The following is a 15,278-nucleotide window of genomic DNA, read 5'->3' as shown; positions in this document are numbered from 1 at the left end:
CTATACTTGTGGGTTATCAGTGGGCACAACCCACCTGGGCGCGTCAGGCAAGGCAGGCGCGCCCTAGTGTCTTGTGCCCTCCTCGGTTGCCTTACGGATTGTTTCTTATTTTCCTTTTTTTTAACATTCCAAAATTGACAAAAATATTTTTGCAGATCTTTCGAAGTCCGTTTACTTACTATATCACGTACCTCCTCTTTTTCAGGATTCTGGAGTGTTCTAGAAGGTTTCTTTTATGTGTTCCTCTGTTGTCATGGTTTGGATAATATTGCTTTCAACATTAACAGGCATACCTGAGATATAGTGCTTAATTCTTTGCCCATTGACCACCTTCGGGTTAGTACCTTCAGCATTATCGATCTTGATGGCTCCAAAGCAATAAACCTCTTCGATAATATATGGTCCTTCCCATTTAGAGAGAAGTTTTCCTGCAAAGAATCTGAAACGAGAGTTGTACAAAAGAACATACTCCCCAACTTTGAATTCCCGCCTTTGGATTCTTTTATCATGCCATCTATTAACTTTTTCTTTAAACAATTTGGCATTTTCATAAGCTTGGGTTCTCCATTCATCTATTGAGCTAATATCAAATAACCTCTTTTCATCGGAAAGTTTGAAATCATAGTTAAGTTCTTTAATTTCCCAATATGCTTTATGTTCTAACTCAAGAGGCAAATGACAAGATTTTCCATAAACCATTTTATAGGGAGACATACCCATGGGATTTTATATGTTGTTATGTAGGCCCAAAGTGCATCATCCAATTTCTTAGACCAGTTCTTTGGGGACCTATTGATAGTCTTTTGTAATATTAACTTTATTTCTCTATTTCTAAGTTCAACTTGACCACTCGATTGAGGATGATGAGGTGATGCAATTCTATGGTTGACATCATATTTAGAAAACATTTTACGGAAAGCACCATGAATAAAATGTGAACCACCATCAGTCATTACATATCTAGGGACTCTAAACCTTGGGAAAATAACTTCTTTAAGCATTTTAATGGAAGTGTTATGATTAGCACTACTAGTTGGAATAGCTTCTACCCACTTAGTAACATAATCAACCGCAACCAAAATATGGGTATACCCATTAGAGGAAGGAAAAGGCCCCATATAATCAAAACCCCAAACATCAAATGGTTCAAAAACAAGTGAATAATTCATAGTCATTTCTTGACGCTTACCGACATTAATCACAAGATAAAGCAAACTTACGGGCATCCTTGAAGAGAGTAGGCCAATAAAAACCATATTGTAATACCTTGTGAGCAGTTCTATCTCCCGCATGATGTCCTCCATAAGGTTCGGAGTGACATTTCCATAGGATTTGTTCCTATTCATGCTCAGGTACACATCATCTAATAATACCATCTACTCCTTCTTTATAAAGGTGTGGGTCATCCCAAAAGTAATGTCTTAAATCATAGAATTTGTTTTTCTTTTGTTGGTATGTGAAACTAGGTGGTATGTATTTAGCATCAATATAATTAGCATAGTCAGCATACCAAGGAGTATTATGAGAAGCATTTATGATAGCTAGTTGTTCATCAGGGAAGCTGTCATCAATAGGTAGTGGGTCATCAAGGATATTTTCTAACCTAGACAAGTTATCAGCTACGGGGTTCTCAGCTCCTTTCCTATCGGTGATGTGTAAGTCAAATTCTTGTAGCAAAAGAACCCACCTAATGAGTCTAGGTTTAGCATCTTTCTTGTCCATAAGGTATTTAATAGCAGCATGATCAGTGTGAACAATTATGTTGGAATCAACAATGTAAGATCTAAATTTTTCACAAGAAAACACGACTGCTAAAAATTCTTTTTCAGTAGTAGCATAATTTCTTTGGGCATTGTCTAGAGTTTTACTAGCATAATGAATAACATTTAATTTCTTATCAACTATTTGTCCTAGAACAACACCAACAACATAATCACTAGCATCACACATAATTTCAAAAGGCAAGTTCCAATTAGGTGGTTGTACTATAGGTGCAGACGTTAAGGCTTTCTCAAGTGTTTGAAAGGCTTCTACACAATCATCATCAAAAACAAATGGAACATCCTTTTATAAAAGATTTGTAAGAGGCCTGGAATTTTTTTAGAAGTCTTTAATAAACCTCCTATAGAAACCAGCATGACCAAGAAAACTATGAACACCTTTAATATCTTTAGGACATGGCATTTTCTCAATTGCATCAACTTTAGCTTTATCCACCTCAATACCTCGTTCGGAAATTTTATGCCCCAAGAAAATACCTTCATTAACCATAAAGTGGCACTTCTTCCAATTCAAAACAAGATTAGTTTGCTCACATCTCTACAAAAATCGACCAGGGTTGCTAAAGCAATCATCAAAAGAAGTTCCGTAAAGGTAAAAATCATCCATGAAATCCTCAACAATATTTTCACAAAAATCAGAGAATATAGCAGTCATACATCTTTGAAAGGTAGTAGGTGCATTGCATAAACCAAAAGGCGTACGTCTATAAGCATAGGTTCCAAAATGACAAGTAAAGATGGTTTTCTCTTGATCAAGTTGCTTCTATTGTTGTACCTCCTACTGATCCATTAGAACAATATTTGCTTGACCATGAAAATGGTATGCACTTGCATGAAAGAAATGAAATAGATAAGATGTTCTTTGAACAACAACCTATCCTTAAGCATAATTTGTCTGTTGAAACTCTAGGAGGTTCTCCTCCACCTAAGGGTGACCCTGTGTTTGAATTGAAACAATTGCCCGATACTTTGAAATATGATTATCTAGATGAAAAGAAGATATATCATGTTATCATTAGTGCTAACCTTACAGAGCATGAAAAGAAAGGATTGTTAAAAACTCCGAGGAAGCACTGAGCAGCTATTGGATATACTCTTGATGATCTTAAGGGCATTAGCCCCACTCTCTGTCAGCATAAGATTAATATGGAACCTGATGCTAAACCCGTTGTTGATCATCAACGATGATTAAATCCCAAGATGAAAGAAGTGGTAAGAACTGAAATATTAAAGCTTCTGGAAGCAGGTATAATTTATCCCATATCTGATAGTAGATGGGTAAGCCATGTTCATTTGTGTCTCTAAAAAGGGAGGTTCCTAATGATAAAAATGAACTTATCCCACAAAGAATTGTGACTGGCTATAGGATGGTAATTTATTTTAGAAAATTAAACAAGGCTACTAGAAAATATCATTACCCTATGCCTTTCATTGGTCAAATGCTAGAAAGACTATCTAAGCAAACACACTTTTGTTTTCTTGATGGATATTCTGGTTTCTCTCAAATACCTGTTTCACAACCAGATCAAGAGAAAACCACTACTTGTCCTTTTGGAACTTATGCTTATAGATGTATGCCTTTTGGTTTATGTAATGCACCTGCTACCTTTCAAAGATGTATGACTGCTATATTCTCTGACTTTTGTGAAAAGATTGTTGAAGTTTTCATGGATGATTTCTCCCTTTACGGAACTTCTTTTAACGATTGCTTAAGCAACCTTGACCGAGTTTTGCAGAGATGTGAGCAAACTAACCTTGTCTTGAATTGGGAGAAGTGCCACTTTATGGTGAATGAAGGTATTGTCTTAGGGCAAAAAAATTCTGAGGGAGGTATATTGAGGTCGATAAAGCTATAGTTGATGCAATTGAGAAAATGTTGTGTCCCAAAGACATTAAAGGTATTCAAAGTTTCCTTGGTCATGTCAGTTTCTATAGGAGGTTTATTAAAGATTTATAAAAAAATCTAGGCCTCTTACTATTCTTTTACAAAAGGATGTTCCATTTGTTTTTGATGATGACTGTGTAGAAGCCTTTGAAACACTTAAGAAAGCCTTAACTTCCGCACCTATTGTTCAACCACCTGATTGGAACTTGCCTTTTAAAATTATGTGTGATGCTAGTAATTATGCTGTTGGTGTTGTTCTAGGACAAAGAGTTGATAAATTTTTTAATGTTATCCATTATGCTAGTAAAACTCTAGACGGTGCTCAAAGAAATTGTGCTACTACTGAGAAGGAATTTTTAGCGGTTGTGTTTGCTTGTGATAAATTCAGATCTTACATAGTTGATTCTAAAGTAATTGTTCACACTGATCATGCTGCTATTAAACACCTTATGAAAAAGAAAGATGCTAAACCTAGACTCATTAGGTGGGTTCTTTTGCTACAAGAATTTGACTTACACATCACCGATAGGAAAGGAGTTGAGAACCCCGTAGCTGATAACTTTTCTAGGTTAGGAAATATCCTTGATGACCCACTACCTATTGATGATATAGCTTCCCTGATGAACAACTAGCTGTCATAAATGCTTCTCATAATACTCCTTGGTATGCTGACTATGCTAATTATATCGTTGCTAAATTTATACCGCCTAGTTTTACATACCAACAAAAGAAAAAATTCTTCTATGATTTAAGACATTACTTTTGGGATGACTCACATATTTATAAGGAGGGAGTATATGGTATTATTAGACATTGTATACCTGAGCATTAACAGTAACAAATCCTACGGAAATGTCACTCTAAAGGCTATGGAGGGCATCATGCAGGAGATAGAACTGCACACAAGGTATTGCAATCTGGTTTTTATTGGCCTACTATTTTCAAAGATGCCTGTAAGTTTGTCTTGTCTTGTGATGAATGTCAAAAAATTGGTAATATTGGTAAGCCTCGGGAAATGCCTATGAATTATTCACTAGTTGTTGAACCATTTGATGTTTGGGGATTCGATTATATGGGACCTTTTCCTTCCTCTAATGGGTATACACATATCTTGGTTGTTGTTGATTGTGTCACTAAGTACGTAGAGGCTATTCCAACTAGCAGTGCTGATCATAACACCTCCATTTAAATGCTTAAAGAAATTATCTTTCCAAGGTTTGGAGTCCCTAGATATTTAATGAATGATGGTGGTTCACACTTTATTCATGGTGATTTCCGTAAAATGCTTGCTAAATATGATGTCAACCATAGTATAGCATCTCCTTATCATCCTCAATCTAGTGGACAAGTTGAACTTAGCAATAGAGAAATAAAATTAATATTACAAAAAATTGTCAATAGTTCCTAAAAGAATTGGTCTAAGAAACTTGATGATGCACTTTGGGCCTATATAATAGCTTATAAAAATCCTATGGGTATGTCTCCATAAAAAATGGTTTATGGAAAAGCTTGGCATTTGCCTCTTGAGTTAAAACATAAAGCATATCGGAAGAGGCGCTTTGTGATGGGTTCGATCTTGTGGTGCTCAATCCCAGTGACAGAAAGGAATGACACATATGTATCTGTGTCATTAAGGGTAAAAAGATGGGGTTTATTCATACGTGAGTTTATCTTGTCTACATCATGTCATCTTGCCTAATGCATACTCCATTTTTCCATGAACATAATACACTAGATGCATGATACGTCTCCAACGTATCTATAATTTTTTATTGTTCCATGCTATATTATATTCTGTTTTGGACATTAATGGGCTTTATTATACACTTTTATATTATTTTTGGGACTAACCTATTAACCGGAGGCCCAGCCCGGAATTGCTGTTTTTTGCCTATTTCACAGTTTCGCAGAAAAAGAATATCAAATGGAGTCCAAATGGAATGAAACCTTTGGGAACGTGATTTTCGGAACGAACGTGATCCAGAGGACTTGGACCCTACGTCAAGAGATCAACCAGGAGGCCACGAGGTAGGGGGCGCGCCTACCCCCTGGGCGCGCCCTCCACCCTTGTGGGCCCCCTGTTGCTCCACCGATGTACTCCTTCCTCCTATATATACCTACGTACCCCCAAACTACCAGATACGGAGACAAAACCCTAATTCCACCGCCGTAACTTTTTGTATCCACGAGATCCCATCTTGGGGCCTTTTCCGGAGCTCCGCCGGAGGGGGCATCGATCATGGAGGGCTTCTACATCAACACGATAGCCCCTCCGATGAAGTGTGAGTAGTTTACCTCAGACCTTCGGGTCCATAGTTATTAGCTAGATGGCTTCTTCTCTCTTTTTGGATCTCAATACAAAGTTCTCCCCCTCTCTTGTGGAGATCTATTCGATGCAATCTTCTTTTGCAGTGTGTTTGTTGAGACCGGTGAATTGTGGGTTTATGATCAAGTCTATCTATGAACAATATTTGAATCTTCTCTAAATTCTTTTATGTATGATTGGTTATCTTTGCAAGTCTCTTCGAATTATCAGTTTGGTTTGGCCTACTAGATTGATCTTTCTTGCAATGGGAGAAGTGCTTAGCTTTGGGTTCAATCTTGCGGTGTCCTTTCCCAGTGACAGTAGGGGCAGCAAGGCATGTATTGTATTGTTGCCATCGAGGATAACAAGACGGGGTTTATATCATATTGCATGAGTTTATCCCTCTACATCATGTCATCTTGCTTAAAGCGTTACTCTATTCTTATGAACTTAATACTCTAGATGCATGTTGGATAGCGGTCGATGTGTGGAGTAATAGTAGTAGATGCAGGCAGGAGTCGGTCTACTTGTCTCGGACGTGATACCTATATACATGATCATACCTAGATATTCTCATAACTATGCTCAATTCTGTCAATTGCTCAACAGTAATTTGTTTACCAACCATGAATACTTATGCTCTTGAGAGAAGCCACTAGTGAAACCTATGCCCCCCGGGTCTATTTTCCATCATAGTAATCTTTCAACACTTGGTTATTTTTATTGCCTTTTATTTTACTTTGCATCTTTATCATAAAAAATACCAAAAATATTATCTTATCATATCTATCATATCTCACTCTCGTAAGTGACCGTGTAGGGATTGACAACCCCTTATCGCATTGGTTGCGAGGATTTATTTGTTTGTGTAGGTGCGAGGGACTCGTGCGTGGCCTCCTACTGGATTGATACCTTGGTTCTCAAAACTGAGGGAAATACTTATGCTACTTTGTTGCATCACCCTTTCCTCTTCAATGAAAAACCAACGCAGTGCTCAAGAGGTAGCAAGAAGGATTTCTGGCGCCGTTGCCGGGGAGCTCTACGCAAAAATCAACACACCAAGTACCCATCACAAACCCTTATCTCCCGCATTACATTATTTGCCATTTGCCTCTCGTTTTCCTCTCCCCCACTTCACCTTGCCGTTTTATTCTCCCTCTCTTTTCCGTTTGCCTCTTTTTGCCCGTCATCTCGTTTGCTCGTGTGTTGGATTGCTTGCTTGTCACGATGGCTCTACCTAGATTTGGAGATCTTCACCTTAAAAGGTTGGCAGAGATCGAAGGCAATGTCAGGAGTTTTATGGTTTTACAATTTGAGCATAATAATTTCTTTAGAAATGAGCTTAAGGAACAAAGATGTTTTATGAGTTATATGAGTAAAGAGCTCGATGATATGTCTAAAGAATTTGATGGTTTGAAATTTCAGATTGCTCACCTCGAGAAATTGATAGCTGAAATTTCGGATAAGCAGGCCACCTTAGTTAATATGATGGCCGCTAAACCGGAGAAGTTCCATGAAAATAAAGATGAAGATATAAAAGTTATAGATGTGTCCCCTATTAAATCTTTGTTTTGCAATATGAATCTTGATAATGATGGGACTGAATATGATCCACCTTTACCTAGAAGGCATTCCAAAAATTTGGAGTCTTTAGATCTTGATGCTAAAATTGTTAAAAATGGGATTGAAGAAGTCAAAACTTTAAATATTAATGAACCCACTATTTTGGATTTCAAGGAATTTAATTATGACAATTGCTCTTTGATAGATTGTATTTCCTTGTTGCAATCTGTAACACCCACGATGCGGCTATATCTCCCACGTGTCGAAGCACGACTTAGAGGCATAACCGCATTGTAGGCATGTCGCAAGAGGGGTAATCTTTACACATCCCAAGTACTAAATAAGAAAGGGATAAAGAGTTGGCTTACAATCGCCACTTCACACAATACATAAATATAGCATTACATCATCCAGATACAAACAAGGTCCGACTACGGAAACAAATAAAGAAAGACAACCCCAAATGCAAAAGATCCCCGATCGCCCCGACTGGGTTCCACTATTGATCAACTAGAAACGAAACAACACAACGAACAAGATCTTCATCGATCTCCTCCTTGAGTTGGGTTGTGTCACCTGCACGATTATCATCGGCACCTGCAACTGGTTTGGAAGTAATCTGTGAGTCATGGGGACTCAGCAATCTCACACCCTCGCGATCAAGACTATTTAACCTTATGGGTAGAAAAAGGGGGTAGTGAGGTGGAGCTGCAGCAAGCACTAGCATATAAGGTGGCTAACTTACGCAAATGAGAGCGAGAAGAGAAGCAAAGAATGGTCGTGAACTAGAAGTGATCAAGAAGTGATCCTGAAACTACTTATGTTCAAGCATAACACGAGACCGTGTTCACTTCCCGGACTCCGCCGGAAAGAGACCATCACGGCTACACACGCGGTTGATGCATTTTAACTAAGTTAAGTGTCAAGTTTTCTACAACCGGATATTGACAAATTCCCATCTGCCCATAACCATGGGCACGACTTTCGAAAGTTCATAACCCTGCAGGGGGGTCCCAACTTAGCCCATCACAAGCTCTCACGGTCAACGAAGGATATTCCTTCTCCTAGGAAGACCCGATCAGACTCGGAATCCCGGTTACAAGACATTTTGACAATGGTAAAACAAGGCCAGCAAAGCCGCCCGATGCGCCGACATCCCGATAGGAGCTGCACATATCTCGTTCTCAGGGCAACACCGGATGAGAAATCCTTACAACTAAAACCAGCCCTCGAGTTTCCCCGAGGTGGCGCTGCAAGGGGCTCTAGTTCGGACCAACACTTAGAGAAGCACTGGCCCGGGGGGTTAAAATAAAGATGACCCTTGAGTCTACAGAACCCAATGGAAGGTGATAGGTTGTTAGTGCAAATGTAAAACCAAGGTTGGGCCTTGCTGGAGGAGTTTTATTCAAAGCGAACTATCAAGGGGTTCCCATAACACCCGACCGCGTAAGGAACGCAAAATCAAGGAACATAACACCGGTATGACGGAAACTAGGGTGGAAAGAGTGGAACAAAACACCAGGCATAAGGCCGAGCCTTCCACCCTTTACCAAGTATATAGATGTATTAATTAAATAAGAGATATTGTGATATCCCAACATATCCATGTTCCAACATGGAACAAACTCCATCTTCACCTGCAACTAGCAACGCTATAAGAGGGGCTGAGCAAAGCGGTAACAAAGCCAAACAACGGTTTGCTAGGAAAGGTGGGTTAGAGGCTTGGCATGACAATATGGGAGGCATGATATAGCAAGTGGTAGGTATCGCGGCATAGCAAAAGAGCGAGCAACTTGCAAGCAAAGATAGAAGTGATTTCGAGGGTATGGTCATCTTGCCTGCAAAGTTCTCCGAGTTGACGAAAGCTTGATCCTCGTAAGCGTACTCAACGGGTTCCTCAAACACATACTCGTCTCCCGGCTCTACCCAAAGCAAGAACACAAGCAAAGGAAACGACAATCAACCACGGTGCAATGCGCAAGCAACATGATGCAAAACATGGCATGATATGCGGGATGTGAAATGCAATGCATATGCGAGCTCTGGAAGGAAAAGATTGAACCAGGCCTCAACTTGGCAACCAAGAGCGCCGCTAGAAAGATGAGTTGATTTCGGTCGAAATCGATATAAAGATCACCGGAATCGGATGCACGGTTTGCAAAAGGCAAGCAAAACAAGAATGACACAATTCTGCGATTAACAGCACGATGCCATCTAGAATGCAACAAGAAACTAAGCTACTGCACTCCAACATAGCAACAAAGCACATGGCAGGGATCTACTCAAGATGCTAGACAAAAGATGAACACTAAGCTATGGCTAATTCACACAAGAGCAGGTTCAAACAAGCATGGCAAAAGTGCAAAAGATAACAACATCACGGACTTAGAGAAAATACTAACATGTCAGGAATTAACATCAGGAAGCAATGTTTAGAGCAAGATAACAACATGCTACAGGATCAGATCATAGCAAAGCAAGGCATGGCATGAATCTACTCAAAGCATATAACAAAGGGATATTTAAATTAGTGCCCCTGGTTCCTTAGTTGTGCTCACTTTTCCCCACGCTCCAAACGTTTGCTCACTTTTCCCCTCTTCCTTAGCTGAAACTCTCACAAATGCTCATAGCGGGCGTTTGCCGTCTTGACCATCCATTGACCGTTAATTGCTGACGAGTGGGGCCGAGTCTTCGTCTGACTATTGCTTGCTGACGGGTGGGACCGCAAGGAGACACGTATTGGGCAGCTTGTCTGAATCTGAAACAGATCTAGACAGGCCGCACTGAACCGCGCCGCCCCGCCCCCTCCGTCGGCGTCGTGCCGCATCCACCGCAGTTGTTTCCTCCACCCTATGCCCTATTCCGTTCGTTGGCGACGCCGCGTCTCCACCAGATATAGCCCACCTCCCCATCTGGGATTACATAGCGATGTTGAGTGAGGACGCCCGGAATGCAGTCGACCGTGGAGAGGATTGGGTCGAATCCGCGGCAGATAATTCATGGATTAAACCTGGGTAAGCATTGTTTCCTCTCGAATTGACGTTCTAAGTCGTATTCTAGGCCGTATTTGACTTCTGTTTGCTTGAATCGTTTGAATTTGTGCTTGATTTTACCCGGCTAACTGAAGCCTTTGTTTCCTTCCCCCAACAAAATAGGATTGACCCCGCGCTGGCTTTTCGGCTGGCGATTAGAATGGAAACTAGTGTGCTGCATGGTACTCAACCGCATTTGATTTCATCATTTTTCTATCCCAAAGTGGTAGAAACCAGCATATCTTTCAAAGATTTGCGAGCTGAGCTCCGAAACACCTATCCCTGGAGTGATACCGATGTTGTTGAACTGAATTACTTCAGCAGTGACGAGCAAAGATTTCTCCCACTAACTTGCGACGATCATATGTCGTTGCTTTTTGCTGGGATTGCTGGATGCCGATTCGGTAAACTCCAAATCGATGTGCTTCAACCACGCGCAGAACGGGCGAAGGGGAAGGGAGTTCAGACATCATCTGTCTGTGCTAATATCCAGCACCCCGGCACTCCTTGTAGGTCGACACCAAGTAAAGAAAGTGGTTCATGGAGCCACAACATGCCTGCTGCCAATTCTGGTTCCGATTCAGCTGCTGCTTCTCGTGTACCTTCTGCAGTTGGTGTAGAAGAAGATGCAGAACCTGACAAGGCAGTGCCTACAAATGATGATGAAGACGAGATGATGTTTCCTGAACTGGTCGATGTAGCTAGTCAGCAAGCAGTGGATGAAGAATATATGGAGGAGCCCATCAGCCAAGCTAGGTTTGATGACACTGACGATGAAGAGAAGGTGGAGAACATGGACATCTTAATCGAGGATGAATACGATGGTGATGACATGCCAACAATTGAGTGGAATAGGGAAAAACCTGAGCTTAGTGTAGGTACCATTTTCCAATCAATGGTGGACTGTCGGAATGCAGTGACAACATGGTGCATTATATCTGAAAACAACTATAAGATTAAAAGGAGTGAGCCAGCAAGGTTCATAGTTTTTTGTCCATATCCTAGGTGTAGGTGGAAGTTGCATGCATCTCGTATGAGAAAGAGCAAATATATTCAGGTAATCCAAGTTCAGTTAGTAATTTAGTTTCAGATCGTTGAGTAAGGTTTCTTAACTGTTCTTTACCCTTTTATTTTGTTTCAGATAAAGAAAAACCCACACAAGCACACCTGTCCACCTGGAGGGGGAGGGGGAAGGCCAAAACCAAGCTAGCAAAAACTAGGTGGGTGGCAGATGCTATATTGGATTGGCTGAGAGAAGAACCTGGACTTGGTCCAACAGCACTCCATGGGAAGCTTTTTGAGAAGTACAAGATAGAAATTCCTTACATGAGAATTTTCAATGCTAGGGAAAAGGCTCTTGACAGAATTAATGGTCAATGGAATGACAGTTTTCAGCTGCTTTACACTTTCAAAGCTGAAGTGGAGATGGCAAGTCCAGGGAGTGTTGTAGAGATTGACAAGCATACAGTTCCATTCAAAATAAAAGGGAAGTCATTTCAGAAGGAGTGCTTCAGAAGGGCTTTTGTTTGTTTCAAGGCTTGTTGGCAGGGGTTTCTAGATGGTTGCGGGCCCTATTTGGCTGTAGATGCTACACATTTGACTAGAAGATGGAGAGGACAGCTAGTAGCAGCTTCTGCTGTTGATGGACACAACTGGCTATTCCCAGTTGCATTTGGTGTGGTGGAGGCAGAGTCTGAGGAAAGTTGGGTCTAGTTTCTGCAGCAGCTGCGCAACATTATAGGCACACCCCCAGGTTTAGCTATACACACGGATTCTTGCAAGGGTTTAGAGAGTGCAGTGGAAATTGTATTCCCTGGAGTGGAGCATAGGGAATATATGTGACACCTAGCGCATAATTTCAAAAAGAAGTTCAAAGGTAAAGTTTATGATGAGAACTTATGGCCAGCATCATACACATGCAGCAAAAGGAAGCATGAACACCATTTGAGAGTGTTGTATGCTCAAAATCCTCTTGTGAAGGAGTACATGGATGCACATCATGGCAAGGTGTGGTCAAGAAGCAAATTCAACGAAATCTGCAAAGTAGATTATGTGACCAGTAACCTTGCAGAATGCTTCAATTCAAAGTTCAAGTCAGTGAAAGGGCTCTTGTTGTGGCAAGCATTTGACAAGATGAGGCAAATGATCATGATAAAGATGGCTCTTCGCAAAAGAATTGCAGAAACACAATATGTTGGTCATCAAATGCTCCCATCACTGATTAAGGCATTGCACTTGAAGGCAAGAGGACTGAAGATGAAATGTATTCGATCTGGTACATATGAGGGAGAGGATACCTATACTGACACTAAAAATAGGGTATGGAGGTATCCTATGAACCTAAGTACTAGATAATGTACTTGCAGGAAATGGCAGATCCGTGGGAAGCCATGCATACATGCCCTACATCTGATGACCGTTATCGGGGGTGCAGATGGTGAAGTTGATCAATATTGCTCTGAGTATTTCTCTGTTGCCAAATTTATGGCTGCTTATGCTGACAATGTGCCTGCACTATTGGGGAAAGATCAATGGAACATAGTAGATACAGGGTTCAAACTCCACGCTCCTGTCATTACTAGACCACCAGGAAGACCAAGGAACCAGAGGATTAGAGCAGGTGAGGAGGGTCGTCTACCAAAGAAGCGTGCTTGCAAAAAATGTGGAGTTCTGGGGCATATTGCTAGGCTTTGTACCAATGCAGTGGATGCATCATTTGGAGAGGAGGAAAGATGGACAACAGCCAATGCTGAGGAGAATGCAACAGCAATGGAGACTGAAGATGCAGCGGAGAATGCAGCAGCAAATGAAGTAGTGGAGAATGCAGCAGCAAATGAAGCATCTTGGTATGTGTTTGCACCCTTTGTAGAATGCAGCTACCCTTTTGTTTGCATTTGTTCTCTTTTTTGCCTATGGCTTATAATTTTATTTACTAGCTCTAGGGAGAAAAGGCCAAGAGATGAAGAAGCAGAAGATTTTGAAACCATGGCCTTTGATGGTTTTGAATCTATAAGAGAGGAAGAGGAGGGCGTAATTTTTCCAATTGTGCCTTTAAAGATTATTGAACCCATAGATGACCGTCAAATGGTCGTCAAGTGCTCGACGAGTGCAACTACTCCATCAGCACCTCCACAAGGAAAACCCCAAGTAAAGCCCAAGATCAAAAGGAACAAGAGTCTGAAAGAAAAGAGCATCTCAACTAGGGAAACCAGGAGCAAGACGGTGAAGCCAGCTGCAAACACAAGGAGCAAGTCGAAAATTTGAATTAAGTTGTTGGGAAATGTTTGTGTTGTCAATTTGACGGCGAGTGGATCGCTTAAAACTTGGTAGATTTGTATTAAGATGTTGGCATCTTAAAACTTGGTAGATTTGAGCTACTGTGAAAACTTATCAGTTGTAATAATGTTGCTTCTACTTTGGTTTCTTATTTGAGTCAGAATTCAAATTTCCATCAAAATTTGAATTTAAATCAATATTTGAATTTGGGCCAAAATTTGGATTTGAGTCAAAGTTGAAGTTGAACATTGGAGGTTCATTGCTCTGTGCGGTGTATTTGATCGAGCATTTGAAATCCAATATTCATAGGTGAACAGTCCGAATGAGAAATGTGCTAGAAACGAGCTCGAAAGCTAGGGTAAACATCCCTATTTGAAATCAAGTTTTTTTACCTTGCCTAAATGAGGCATATATATTTTTATTAACACTTGTTCCATATATATAGGGTAAAAACAAAGTCTCACTATTTATTGATTAATATTCATATTACTACATTTTTTTGAAAAAATATGCTTTTAATTCAAAACCGTCAAATAACACGTTTTAGATATGAAAAAGTAAGTTCAGATCCTTCTTACTCACTCCAAAATGAAGCTATGGAGATTTTTCTGATTTTTTTAATTATTTTGATTTTTTTTCAAACCCTAAACCCTCTCTCCCTATTCTACAAACTCTGAAAATGTTCATAGGTGATAGCTCATTTGTGTGAAGACATTTTTCATGAAAATGACCTACACCAAGTTTATATTTTTTTCTCATAACCTTGTCACATATGACGGCTATGCGCGCAAGAATTACAACATTTTGATTTTTTAAATTTTTTAAAAACATTTGAACTTGATTTTGACAGATCACTTCAAAAAATGATTTTTCAAAAAAAACACCCCTATACCGAGTTTATAATTTTTTTATGGTAACTAGGTCTCATAAACGGACGAACTACGTTTGTTTTATATTTTTACAATTTTTTCTAATTTAGTTATGGCCATTTGAAATCTAGTCAAACCCTAATAACCCCGTTGACTCTCTCATAACCCCGCAGAAATGCTCCAAACCCTAGCGTCGAACGTGCGCCGTCGGATCCTACCAAGCGCCAAACACCACCCGTCAGATGTGGGGCAGGCATGCGCGATCCACATGATGCATCCTGATTGGCTATTGCACTGTCCTTCTCGGGTTTTTTACGATCTGCCCCACTTTACATATGAAATTGTAATTTTTCGCACATGACCACCACATGTCAGTGTTAAGAGTTGGTTCAAATATTCAAACTGCAAAATACAATGTGGCAAATCGTGAATATAGCTTCCCCTTCTCCTCTTCTCCATCTGACAGACAAAGGCATCGAGCAGATCGAGCAATTCCTCTGTTTCTTTCCCCATCTTCTCGTTCTTCTTCCTCTCGAGCAATTCCTTTGTTTCTTCCTCTCGGGCGAT

General features: G+C 40.3%; 1 protein-coding gene across 1 annotated transcript; it reads left to right on the top strand.

The window, feature by feature from the left end:
* The first annotated feature begins 12,978 nt into the window (after nucleotides 1-12,978).
* LOC147965243 (uncharacterized) lies at nucleotides 12,979-13,830 on the top strand. Its single transcript, XM_087526742.1, has 2 exons — nucleotides 12,979-13,412; nucleotides 13,503-13,830. The coding sequence occupies exons 1-2, from the start codon at nucleotides 12,979-12,981 to the stop codon at nucleotides 13,828-13,830; spliced, it is 762 nt and encodes a 253-aa protein (XP_087382868.1).
* The last annotated feature ends 1,448 nt before the right edge of the window (nucleotides 13,831-15,278 follow it).

Source organism: Triticum urartu, chromosome 6A (genome assembly GCF_056163025.1).
Source record: "Triticum urartu cultivar PI428250 chromosome 6A, HENAU_Tu73, whole genome shotgun sequence".
NCBI classification, from domain to species: domain Eukaryota; kingdom Viridiplantae; phylum Streptophyta; class Magnoliopsida; order Poales; family Poaceae; genus Triticum; species Triticum urartu.
This window is presented reverse-complemented; position numbering and strand designations above follow the sequence as displayed.

Coding starts and splice junctions, on each gene's coding strand:
- LOC147965243 (XM_087526742.1), top strand. CDS start 12,979: ATGACCGTTATCGGGGGTGCAGATGGTGAAGTTGATCAATATTGCTCT. Junction 13,413..13,502: donor GCAGCAAATGAAGCATCTTG/GTATGTGTTTGC, acceptor TTTATTTACTAG/CTCTAGGGAGAAAAGGCCAA.